We start from the raw sequence: 13,975 nt of genomic DNA on the forward strand, positions 1-13,975 counted from the left end.
ATATTTTCCTACAACAACTCTAATACTTTCACCATAAAGTTTAAGAGAACTTGTCATAATTATAACAAAGAACTACTACCATGAAAATATAACAGAACTTAACAAATATAAGTTTATGCAAAGTTACTAATTTTCTATGAATAATAAATATATAGTGAACAGGGTTTTTTTTAATAGAATACTGATATTAATTTTCTTCCATAATTTTGATCTATAAGTACCACTAGTTAAGAACTACACACATCTCTCACCTGCATAGCTGCAAATTCATCGCCATGTTGCAGATATTTCTTGAACTTTGATGAGGCACTTCCCATTCTCCTCTGTGCTTGGGGCAGCTAGGCTTTATGCCAGTAAGCTCCACAAGCACACAAGCACAGTCACAGCCTTCCTTGGAAGACCAGCATCTGTTTCCTGCGAGCTGTAACAACAGCAGATAGTTAATACATGAAATAGTTGTTGTCAGTAAATATAAATATTCTACATTTAACCCCTGTTTATATAGACAAAATACAACAAAAGCCAATACAGTGCCCTCAAGGCTCAAAGTACCCTAAAATCTTCTGCATGACCAAAAACAATCAAGTACTAGTACAATCACTTCTGGGATACAGGCACCTGATCCCTCTTATGAGTGACAAACTAAAATAAATTACTTTTGCATTGTATAAAAATCCCCCATGCTTTAGTGGTCCAACAGTAAACTTGAATGTGCATTATATTTTGTGCATCTTTAAAACACAGGTCTGAAATGAACTCCAGTTCCCGTATCTCACCAATACTTGACATTTTTGGTGTAAAATACCCATCCTTATGCAGGAATGCATTTGGATCCAAAAGAACATGTTGGAGATCCACATCAACTGCAAATATACCAAAGATCCATGATAGCAAAACCATCAACCATATAACTTTTTAAGGGAACTTTAGGAAGCACTCTTGGAAGATATTTGACTGAAACTGTGAGGTAAGGGTGACATAACAGACACTAAACTCAAAAGCACTATGTACTTTCTCTGCATCTACTAGTAACTCTGAAGGCTTACTAAATGCAAGACAAGGGGCTTCCCTTCAAGCTGCCATAATTTAATTTATGTTGTTAAGCTCATGGGACTTCAACATAAAAGAGTTACCGAGCATAAATGAAGATCTCATCTCAAAATTAACTGTCAACATGTATTTGTATTATCAAGCTACTAAGCATCACCCATCAGAACTGTTAGGTTACTCAGAAATACCACATTTTCTCCCGACAAGATGTTTAATCAAGTATGCATTCTTATGTGCCACAGTACCACCTAGCCAGCGTGAAACAGACACTGACAGACATATGCAGACACGGATGTCGACTTTTTACCAAATCTAGTTAAAGTTCATGAAACCATGCAAGAGTTGCAATGACATGACAGGAATGACAGACACGACATGATTTTTCTTCATAAACACTAGTAGACGATGGTGTACCTTTGGTCAGTCTTGACTGAAATTCCATTGACCATGCCCTATTTTACCATGATGTTGAATGGAATCCCTTCAGTTGTGTGGGAAGACTTGTAAAGGCAATTCAAGTACAGAGAAACAACCCCACTGCTTTATTTTCTACTTTTTTACCAAGTTTGAACAAAATCCTTTCTACCATACTGGGACAGTTGCAATAAAGCAAGCATTTGGACACACTCACATGCTTGTCTATGGAAGATGGTGTACCCATAGTTATAGAGGGCTTCTCTATATCTACGGGTGTACCTTTGCAATAAGTTTCACAAAAATTCCTTCAGCAATGTAGGAACAGTTAAAAGGAAAAATTATGCATTACAAGATACATTTATGAAAAGACAGAAGGTCAGATTCACATACAGAAAAACCTCCCTTCACGCTCATCTATACATGATGATATATCTATTTGACTGAAATCCCTTTGATCATGTGGGAGCAGTTGTGAACTTGTGAGAACAAGTAACACTGACAAACAGTGACGAAAAGAACTTCGGACAGCTGGGCAGGCAGAATGACAACCCTCATCTTGCATATCTGAGCATGATGGTACACCTTTGTACCAAGTTTGACTGAAATCCCTTCAACCATAGAAGAGAAGAGCAGTGTAATGGACAACTTAAGCATAACTGATAAACAGGCAGACTGACAATTACTCACCATGCACATCCTTGCATGAAATGTACCTTTGCATCATATAAGTTACAATGATAAGGTATTCATACACACACTAGCGGGCAGTGACAGCTAGCAGATAATCGGAAAGAGAAATGAGAGCCCTTAGACTTTATCTTCAGGGATGATGCGGGCCAGGAGAGTTCAACTCTCGGTCATGGAGGGAGCTGCTGGTTGGTATATGACAAAAAAAAAAAAAAAAAAAAAAAAAAAAAAAAAAAATGTTTATCAATTAAAAAAACATGAAGAAACTTCACAAAGCATCTTTGTCACTCTTCTGTGTTCCACATAATGGTACCTACAACACCTGAGGGCCACGGTTCAAAAACACACGCCCACTTGAGAAGTTCAATGTACTAGTCTCCTGGAGAAAATCTATTCCTGGCATGCAATACAACTGTCAAAAACTCCAAGGCATCAGCAGTATAAAAACACAATGTCAAGTTTCTCTTAAATTCAGGATATATTTCCAAACATTTAGATAGCAACTGATGGGTAACTAAAACAATTACGACTTAAGGAAGTAATACGCAGGATAATGATAAAATAGTCCTAACAATTATAATTGTATAAGTATTATCATTAACGTCAAAATATACTGAAAACCTCAATACAAACCGTCATTTAATCAACTCAAACCAATGCCAATCGAATTAACGGACTGGTAAAAAAATTATTGCTAGCAATTACTAATGATGTCATTAGCATCTGAAGGGGAACGCATTTCATGGCGAGAAGGCCATTTGCCCATCTAGTTTCCAAGAGATACAGACGACAGGCGAAATGGGGAGAAAATCCTGAGAGAAAATACAATGAAATTGACCAACGTAATAAAAACAGAAATAAATAAGAGGTGATTAATACATGGTAAAAACATACAGAAGGGAACGTGAAACTTTGAAGTAGTATTGCCGACCCTTAAAGGTCTAAGAGCAACAAGCTCCGTAGCGAGCAGAAGACAATAATTCCACACCGACGACAGAACAAAAGAAAAAAACAAACTAAACTTAATTAAGATGCTGACGCTATGAAACTCGTCGCAATCATAAACGCAAGAAGCAAACCCACAAATACACAACAGGGGACGTAAGAATGAAACTTGTGAAAGTTGACCATACGAAATCCCAACAACCGTCTGTCTAGCGTACCCGCTACTGTTCCTCCAATAATTTGTCTGTACTCAAGCATAGGGTGACCACGGTCTAGGGTGACTTGATAGCTGCGAGCAAGTGGGAGACCCCGAACAACCCCCACCCCCCCCCCGCATTCAACACAACTGGGGAGGTTCACTAACCCCCTGTAACCACAGCTGGAATATACACTTTTAACGTACTTCAATTTCGGTTGGCATGTTCGCCGCCTACAAGCTCGAAAGGCAACTTAGATTAGCATCAAGGTCGCATCCAAGACACAGCACAAATGCATATATATGCGTCTTTTAGAATATAGTGTATGAAATCAAAGACTGTCCCAATATTGGTTTACAACTAATTAATACTAATAAAATTGTTTACAGTGAGGACTGAATCTGAAGTATCTTCGTTTTAAGGCAGCCTTTTATTACTTATAACACGTTATAGCCGCATTTTCAATACGAAAAAAATTAATGTAATTACGTACCAATAAAAGGTAAACAAGTAAACCACATCAACTATATCAAAATCTTGCACAACTTGATTACCTATCAATTATGTAAACGGACCTCTGGTCATAAATAATGAAACATACTCATTACTATAATTCATATTGAGTTTTACATTGATCATATTTTGGAACGAGCCAAGTCATAACATTGTACAGTATACGCTTCCATGAAACATAATCACCAACTGTGCACTTCACAACACAACACAACACACACACACACACAGATAACACCTTCAGTAAACAAAGCAATAGGTATTACAAATCCACTGGCAATTTCTGGAGTCAGCAACAGTCCACTGAATATCTGACGGTCGAACTAAAACAGAAAAAAAAAATCAACACACATCAGAATATTAGTTTGGAATTTCCACACGGCCAAGGTTGTTCAACACCAGAGGACAACATTACAAAGAGGGCGGCCGAGTTTCCTGGTCTGGACTCTGCCTGTGGACAGTGGACTGCCCACTCATGAAGTGTAAGCTAACTAACAGCCCCAATCCAGTTACTTCCAGCAAACAATTTATATTTCTATTCACCGTCAGCCCTTCAAAATGTAAGCTGGAACCAAAATACTAATTCCATTTGTACACAGGATTTTTTTTCCCCGTTTCATCATAAATGAAGGAATTAAGGCATTTGATGTGATTGAAATCAATATTATATACTAAACAAGGTTTGTAAGTTCAGACCCTCCTTGACTTAATATAAAATTTTATGTAATTAAACTAATAATCTGCTTCGCAAGAAACCATTCCTATAAAATTTAATGCACAGCTTGTTAGAACTAAAAAAAAAAATAAACACATTATCGACCAAAACTTTAAATGAGAACATGAATCATGTTTGAATCACGCAGATGAAGTTCACATAATTTCTAATTCACGAAAAAAACGCAGTTGTCAAAAATGATCTATGTACCCAAAGGGCAGAGATTTGTTCTGTTAAACAAAGAAACCTTGTAACCATGTCAAAGTTTTCATGATCGTGAAGAGGCACTCCTCTAGACAATTATTCAGTGGCTCCGCAATAAAACTTGAACAGCAGCAGCAGCGAGTTACAAATTGTTCCTGGTAAGTTTCATTCACTGTACAAAGATGAGCAATGAACACGAAATTGCCTAGTAGGTACTACTACTGCACAGACTACCTTTATTGCAGGAGAAAGGGTTTGATCAGGCGTCAACAACCTCTCTGACTTTCAGCAGTGAAAGCACAAAGGACAGGAAACGGCAGTCTTCCTGACGGAGGCAAAACACGCGGACCAAGTTTACACTCAATACAACAAACAATGAGGAACTGAAGCATAGCAAAGGTAAACCAGCCATCCAATGCGCACACACAAACAAACACATACACACACACACACATGGCTGATACCCTTCCCCCCTTTTCCCCACCCACAAAGCCTTCCCTCCCCTCCTCATCTTCGCTCCGCCCACATGTGAACCAAGGACACCTACAGTTATGGTACCCGTTCGCACACATATTCCATTACAAAACCTTTACACAGGATTTGCATGCTGATGGCGACACAAGGAAGTGATGCACTTCATAACAAACAATTCGGCGGGAAATTCTACAAACAAAACAAAGCCATGCAGCCTATCAAGGTCACATCCAAAACAGGCAACCAACAAAAGAAGTCCTTTTATTCTCCGTACCATCCGTCAACTAATACGTCAAATTTTCTTTCTCGGTCGCTCTCTTTCAACTTTCCCATAATCTTATATATGAAATTTGCCGTTACAGTCTCTTGCATAAATTAGAAATATATTAGCGATCGACCTGAATGATGCCTTCACCCTTTTCTGTGTTTCCATAGAGCATTCGTTTGCTAAGAAAATATCAAAGTAGAGTAATAGTTTTCTCTTCTCTCCCACCACTTACTCACTTAAGAACCACTCCCCGTGTAATTTGACTCGCCCAATCAGCCCTTAACTCGACCACTCCTATCCTATCTATCACGTCTTCATTCATCAACGATCGCTTCAGACATTGACAAGACAATCCATCTATCCAATCTCCTTTTAGTATATATCATGAAAATATTATTAAAAACACCCATGCTGATTCTCCTCTTGGGTGTTTTTTATTACACGTAATTATCCACTAAAATCAAATCTTTCTCATCCCACACGCGTCGTCTCTGTCAACTTGGGTACTAGCTACCCTCTTACATAAGGCGACAGCTCGATACTACACATTCCTTTTTTTCAACAAATTAAATGAAAGTCTTTTTTTTCTTAGTCTACAATCAAACAAAACTCCGGAGATTATAGAGAATGTGGTTGCAGAAAACCTCTTTTTCTTGTGAATCAAGAAAATGCTGCGCGTGTTATTTGAAGATTGCATTCGATGGCATTTTCTGTAAATTAGCCCCATTGCCTTCGACTTGAATTCAGTTTGGCGATTCAGCGTACTACTACAGTCATATTTTCATTAACACCGTAAAATGGACATTTAAAACTCTTTCATTCACTTCTTTGTTGTTGTTAGGTTACCAACCACAGCAGTCCGTCCGTCACCCGAGAACTACACAAAGAACTTTGTACTACGCAAGATAAGTCTACGGTTGACATTTGGTAAATAAAAGTGGTTGGGTAGTCTATTTCAGAAAGCAGACTCTTCAACTGGAAAATTATTTCTTGAGACGCTCTTTGTCGTGAATAATATATTGAGAAACTAAATCCAAAGCAGTGGACTGACTTGCCAATACAACTGAAAGTATAAATATGATACAGCAGGCAGTTTTCGACAACTTCATCTACCCTCTCTCTGGGGTACACATTATTTTTATGTAAATAAGGCAAAACGACCATGAACTTTTACACCATGCAGAAAAGAAAGGATATTTAAGACAGAGTCGATTAAAAATTCATACAAGAAACAAGTAGTAATTACAGTTAATGCTAAACTAAATAAAAATGTCAGAAAGAAAATTTACATGAAAGGGAGGAAAAGTGTCTGAATCCTCAAAGACAACATCAGAGACCCATGCTACGGAAGCTTTGACACAAAGAATAATAGATATATGGTTATCAGTCCGTGTGCGATAAACATAAGGTTCCTACAATAATACAGAGTGAAGAGATACTCCAACAACTGAAAAATACTGTACAGAACGGAAAGATACTTGAAAGTGTCCTTTTGCATCCATCTCTCAACCACACATACCTTACACACCCTGGTCAGCCACTTAATCAGACCACCATAGCACCTGTAATTTTAGCTCCTGGTGTCTTTCCTTAATCCACACGCTTAAATGTCCTGAACAGTAGCTTCCATAAGATTGTCAAACGTTGACTTTATCCTATTTTCCACATTTCACGAACCCTGAAAATATTCACTCCCACCAAAGACTGCATTCCCTCAACCAACTTCTCTCCACTTGCATCTTTTTTAATTGTGGAAATGATTTCTTCGTTTATTTCCTAGTAGAAAAATTTGCTATTCCTCCCAGAGAGAGAGAGAGAGAGAGGAGGAGAAGAGTAGAGAGAGAGAAGAGGAGATTAGAGAGACGATGAGAGAGAGAGAGAGAGAGAGAGAGAGAGGTTATTTACCGGGCAACCGCATGACAAATGAGATTTGTACAGGTATCACGAGGCAGGCTACGGTAATCACAGAGAGAGAGAGACAGAGCAAACAATAAAATTAAGGGAAACAGTGAACAAGAACTTTTGCAAAAACAATGATATACTTTACAGGGAAGTAGACTCAGAGAGAAAGGTTAATGAATAATTGAACATCATAATTTAAGCTGGCTACCGATAGATGTTTCTGAAGTGGATAAGTCATGGGTAAGCTTCATAACCATTTTAGTGTGTGAGAATGCATGTGACATAACATAACTTTATATACCAGAGAGGGTGTGTGTGTGTGTGTGTGTGTGTGTGTGATACATGGGCCTAGAAAAACATCAGGTAGAATCAATAGACAGGCACTGAGGAAGGCATTGAGATGTCTGAAAAAAAAATTCATAATGGAAGTGAAGCATGTGTTAAAATATGAAGCGGGAAAATGACTGGTTAAGTGTGAATGGAGGTCTAAGAGGGTCAAGATAGATAGATATGGCCGCTTCATATCTTAATAAGAGTGATGCCAGAAGACAGAGAAACTAAATCAGCCATACATGCAAAGATGTTGCATAGGGAAATGAGTTTTGAATGGAGGATAATGCGGCAAATTTGTGCAGATAATAAAGCACTAATAGGCAGGAGTAAGGGAAAACTGCAGAGTGTAGTTACAGTTCAAAAGTGTTTGGGAGGAAATTACAGTTATGGTTCTAAATGGCAAGCAGGAAGATGAAAGTTAATATTGATGGTTGAAAGATGAAAATGGCTGAAATATTTGAGTCAATGTGACAATGATGGAAAGGAAAGGAAGGCCTAAGGCCTAGAAAGTGCTGGATAGGTGTGGTAACAGAAGTACTAGAAAGGAAGGGCCTAAATATTCAGGAAGTATAAGAATGTACCCAGGATACAGATGACTGGTGCAGGAATATGTGGGAGTTTGATAAACAGCTGATAAGGTTTCCTTTTAGCTGCATGAAACAGATGATATTGTGGAAGTAATATGCACAGAGAATTCACCATTTAAAATAAATAAATGTGGCCTGTAGAGCCATTTCCTGTTAAGAGGGAATTACTTGCTTATGACAAAATCTATATTAGTACATATCATCATTATAATAACTCTCCTTTAATTAAATTCCAAGAAAATTTCTTGACTCAAAAGTCATCACAAATACTATATCTTCAATAAGTAACCTAGCTGTGCTCAATATTAGTAATAGTTTAACACTTCCTACTTTAAGCATTGTATTTAGCATATAATTACTGATATACAGTACCATAACCTGTAGAGTTCGCCTTGGAGAGGACCTTGATTTACTAAATGTATGGTCACTATAGTCATAATTCTTTCCTAAAGTGCACAAAACCTTTCTATGAGCGTCTTTCTTTTCCTTTCTTAAATCCTTTCAAGAGGCCAACATACCAGGCTCACATTACAATTCCTTTCTGGGCTCGGCCGTGTCACTCCGTGAAATAAGTCCGTTTAGCGTTATTTCTAGTAAAATATTGCTATAATACCAGAGAACTGCTAAATTGGACATGTCAGAACTCTCTGACTCGCTCACCTATAAAAAAAAGGTGTCGGTATAATCCTGGGGCGAGTGTTAAACACTACCACAGCAACCCCTCCAATTAGCCTTTTCCTCATCAAAATCCCCTAAATACAGGGAGCTGACCCATAGGTCACACCCTGCTACCCCGTTTAAGGCGTCTGTGACGTCATACTTTTCGATAGCCACCTTGCGTTGGCACGTTTGTTTAGAGCTGTCTGCTCTTTAATCATATTTTGTGTTTTATCTCATTATGGATCGTTAGTCTGCCTCTTCACCCAAGTTAAGTACTTGTTCCGTTTTTGACAATATTTAGGGAATGAGTTTGCCTTTCGTTTTGCCTTTATTTAGGATTTTGTTAGGCATCACTTGACCGTAGTGGCGGCGAGTCGCCCTTACGGCGTTCCCTTTTATTATATCGGTTTTGCGTGGGCATCCATCCTGCTTTACCGTGTGGTATTTCAGTACATATTTTATTTATATCTTGGGTGGCAGTTTTAGGCTCACATTACAATTCCTTTCTCAGCAAGATATATTGGAAACAACTATAAGCTAGACCACACAACGGCACCTTGATGAATCATCTTATAAGGAGGTTCCCTTCAAAGCCAAGTAAATAGTTTTCACCCGGTTAGCAAGATGGAACCCTCAAAGAGCATGTCTTTTGTTACTAGCACCTTATGATTTTCAAGTCAGTGAGGGCAAGTTATGCTACTTGTGTTAAACAACTCACCTGGCCCCTTAAAAAAAAATAAACTACTCAGGGCTCTGCTTCCAGTAGCAGCCATGTTGCCCAAAGGCATGACAGTCATTCCACTACTTGCAACAGCAGGATATGGGGGACATCCTACCTCTTGAGACAATCCTGTCTTCTTCTTCCCCTTACTTCCCTTTCACGCCAGAGACAAAAAGGGTGGCCAAAACAACTGGGAAAACCAGCCCTTTTGGGAGGAAGAAAATCGAACTCATTGAACCCCCTGTCTTGGTATCAGGGCAACTTGGTCCTTCCACAAACCTGACACTGCAAGCATGCCTGCCAGTCAAAAGGCTTGGCTGTGGCCTTCACAAACCATGGAGAACTTGAAAAGACACTACATGTATAGTGGATTACTGCATCTCAGCTATCAACATCTCTATCATTGCATCAAATTTACTCTTCAAAATCAGTAAAGGAAAGTCCTATACCAATCCTTCCGCAAAAAGAGGCTAATCTCAGCTGAAACTTGTCAAGAGAAAAGCATAAAGCTTTGTTATACCCTCTTAGGATGAAATTCCCCCACAGGTTAGCCAAATGGAATAACAAGAAAATCAGTGTCCTTCCTTCTGAAACCAACAATCCTTGAAACTTCACACTACCATGCACAAATGACATAGTCATGACAGTGAAGTCAGCAAGCGTGTTCAACTTCAGGCCAAGCCTTGATGCTGCTTGGAAGGAGGCCTAGGCAAGACTCCATTTCTGACCCAACAAATCAGAAGAAAGTATCTCCTAGTTAGTCACTCCAGAGAGAAGTTCATCCATCTGCAGGCTGACAGTCAACCTGAAGAGGGGTAGCTATCGTGTTCTCTAACATATAAAACTTCCACTAATGCATCTGAGGCATGGGAGGCCAATAAACAGAGTACTAGTTGGAGGCCTAGAATCATTTCACTTTGCAGAATGACTGTTCACTTCTTACATGACCCCTCTGGCAAGCATAGACAGCAGTAGTCAAAATGATGGTCTTGCTTGCAGGTTGAACCCTACTGTTTATCTGATAATTCTCCAAGATTATTGTGCTCATGAATAGTAGTAAGCCAAATAATCTCATGGAAGTGCCTCAAACTCAGCCTCCATAGGTTCTGTACGAGAAAGATCTTCAGATACATTACAGACTGAGAAGGATCGTCTCCTGAAGAAGATGCAATGGTAACAAGAGTATGCTCTGGTACCACTCGATGATTCTGGCCAAGCGCAACAAGAACCATTGGTGTCAGTCACAGAATCACAAGCCAAAGTTGAATTTGGCATGGCACAAACACAATGCACACCATAGTCAACTGACCCAGACACTTGCCCATGATCAGCTAAAGGAAAATTAGTTGAAGGTTTGGGTAAGCAATGAGCACTATTTGGCATATGCAATTCAAAGGACACAGATAAACAAGGCATGTTCTGGATGGAAGCATGATCATGCCCACGCTGGTCCTCATGATATTCTTACGTATCATACAACAAAGGTATGTCATGCATGAACATTCAGATCCAATGTACAGGTTCAATGTAGTACTTGAATGCAAAAGATCAGAGGGTAGCAGCACCTCCCTGTTATACCTCTAGGAGAGCACAAATAAAAAGAAGAGAATTCAGGACAGTCCTCCTAACTCAAAAGGAGTGGGAAAATAAGGATCACAAACATTCTTATGTGCCTCTTTGTCATCCCCACTTACAGTAGATATACCATTCACAAAGGAGCAAGCAATGCCATTCACCTTCAGAGAAGGGAGACACTCACACATAGCACTCATAGACTTCTTGGGTGAGGGCTTCAAAAACTCCTTCCTACAAGATAAAGATAGGGCAGAAGAAGAAACACACTTATGCTTCTTAACCTTACTCTGGTCACAGGTCTCATTCTTCTCTCCATGGACAAGGTCAAGGTAGGCAGAAAATAAAGGCCTGGAGAAGAACCACCGCAGAGGCTTCTTCTACAGGAATGACAACAGTGACGTAAGGGTAAATAGCACCGACCTCCCAAGCAGAAACAGCAATATCATCACTGTACCCCTTAGCCAAAGTCAAGAGATAAATGAATGCAGAGAATGATTGGTCACAGGTAATACCCAGGGTAATCATGCTTTCTGTCATCATGCCTGGAGCAGCAAACAGCAGGACAAGAGGTAACAGACTATCAGCACAGCAGGGGTCTTGCTGCAGAAGACCCCCTTAGACCAACACTGGTAAGAACAAATTGGAGAAGCACAAGACATGAGGATCTGGTAAAACGGACCCAAAAAGGTTTCATGGAGCCAAAAGGGGAGTTTTCCCCTTAGGATAATGGAGAATGCTTCTTGGCTGGCCTTCCTGTACTTCATATTGTGTCTCCTCTGTGAAAGAGACCAGAGAGCAGCCAGCACACTTCTAGCAGGGATAGTCAAGAATACAGACACTAGTGCAAACAGAGCAAAAAAAGGAAATAAAAGTGATTATACACTTGTTCATATCCCCTATATCTACATCATGTTCACTCAAACCTATGCCCTTTTGAACAGCATTCATCCCTGAATCATTAAATCATAGACCAAAATGATGCACAAAAGCACAGTAAGGCAACTACACATGATAATGGCTGAAGAAAATGTGCTCGTTTTCAACAAGAATTGGCAGTAGCCATCATTCATCTACCTACAATCAATTAACCAAACTGTATTACAACTTGTGCCAGGAATACTACTATATTAAAGGCAATGCCTTTAATATAGTTAGGAGCAATGGAATCGAGTCTCAACTCAGTAGAGGGAGGAGAGAAAATTTACTAAAATTTGCAAATATTTATATTTTTTCTAATTAGTATAAAAACCAAACAAAGTCATATTTGTACAAATACTCCTCAGCATGGTCTGAAAACAGTCAGTGAAGTTTGTAACAAGGTGGTTAATTGGAGGTAGGCTGATGGGTGACAGGATTTGCCCCCTTACCTGGCATAAGCCAACCCATTTTCCTTTAGCATCAAGGACGATTTGGGGTGGTTGAGGTGGGATTATAATAAAAAAAAGCTCTTGCATGTATACCTAGGAAAATTACGAATTTTAAATATTTTATATTTGTTCCCCAAGAAATACTACATACAAAGCTCATGGTTAAATGTGGTGGACTGATCTATATTATGTACCTTTGTCCAGACAATGGTAGATACTACTTTGTAGATAAGGATGTCTGCAGCCTGCTGAACAGTAGATATGACCAGAAAGACTTCCAATTTACAACAACAACAGAAGATAACCATCTTTTCCTGGTACATATTAGCTCATAACCTACTGAGATATCTCCAGCACCGTACTGCAGTAAAAGCCTCTCATTGACTTGGTCAGATAACCTCCAACCATGACAGTTGAGGGTCTCTACAACTAGTAGTAACTCAGGATGTGTGGCTGACAGAGAAGAATGGGCCATGGGAAAATCTTCCAGGATGCCTTGACTAGAAGAGTTGGCAGATCTAGAAACCACTTGGAATGGGGCAAAAGAGAAGCTACTAGGGTCATTCTGCAGAATGACCCTAGTAGCAGAACACCAGGAGTTTCCTATTTAATTGATTGGCAACCTGGTTCCCCAAAACTTGAAGCGCCTTTCCACCATGTGTGTATTGAGACAACTCTGTCCACACAGCCTGCTCCTGATGGCTGAGCTGGTAAACCAAAACATAAAAACATTCCCTCTGCTCCCTATGCACCTAGCTATGCTCAATGGCGTAGCATACTGCTTACCCAAGCTTCTGCTACACTAACTGACACAGGTGATGGGAGACCATTCCCCATTGCTTGTTGATGTAAGCCACTATGGTAAATAACTACTATGGAGTGAACCATCACATGACTGACAGGTGTGTAACCCATCTCTTGTTTGATGCATCTGTGAACAGAAGCATCTACAGAGGTAAAGATTCCAAGGAAGTCCAACCAGGAAGTTCCTAGATTCCAAGGAAGTCCAACCAGGAAGTTCCTGTTATCAAAACACCCAGCACAATCCTCCCTTGCACCTTAGCTTATGGGTACAAGGTGAGGATCAATGCTGCTTCACTTGCCACTGGACCAATGGTGGAGGGGCCTGCGAGGCATACATCTAATTTCTGCTTGAGGCAACCTTATAACGTAGCTAACAGAAGAGTTGGTCAAAGGAAAATCTATGGCAGCCCTGACCAGAAGTGCTTGCAGATCGGGGTACTTCTTTTAATATGTCTAATGAAGAACTACCAAGGATATAAGTTATCTGGAATGAGTGCTCAGTTGATTGTTCCATGATTTTGGCTTACAGAAAAAAAGTGAAGATATCCAGACATCC

The 13,975-nt window shown here is 39.6% G+C and overlaps 1 protein-coding gene across 3 annotated transcripts in view; it reads right to left on the reverse strand.

The window, feature by feature from the left end:
- The window catches only part of LOC135200995 (ankyrin repeat and IBR domain-containing protein 1-like), a 228,209-nt gene that overhangs the window by 210,082 nt on the left and 4,152 nt on the right, over nt 1-13,975 (reverse strand). For 2 of the 3 annotated variants that reach the window (XM_064229796.1, XM_064229798.1), the window contains exon 2: nt 252-421. In XM_064229796.1, coding sequence (XP_064085866.1) covers nt 252-317 — 66 coding nt within the window. In that variant the 5' untranslated portion in view covers nt 318-421. Of the gene's footprint in view, nt 1-251; nt 422-4,962; nt 5,128-13,975 lie in introns of those variants that run through there. The other variant, XM_064229797.1, reaches the window with a different exon arrangement.

Source organism: Macrobrachium nipponense, chromosome 27, assembly GCF_015104395.2.
Source record: "Macrobrachium nipponense isolate FS-2020 chromosome 27, ASM1510439v2, whole genome shotgun sequence".
In the NCBI taxonomy this organism is placed as follows: domain Eukaryota; kingdom Metazoa; phylum Arthropoda; class Malacostraca; order Decapoda; family Palaemonidae; genus Macrobrachium; species Macrobrachium nipponense.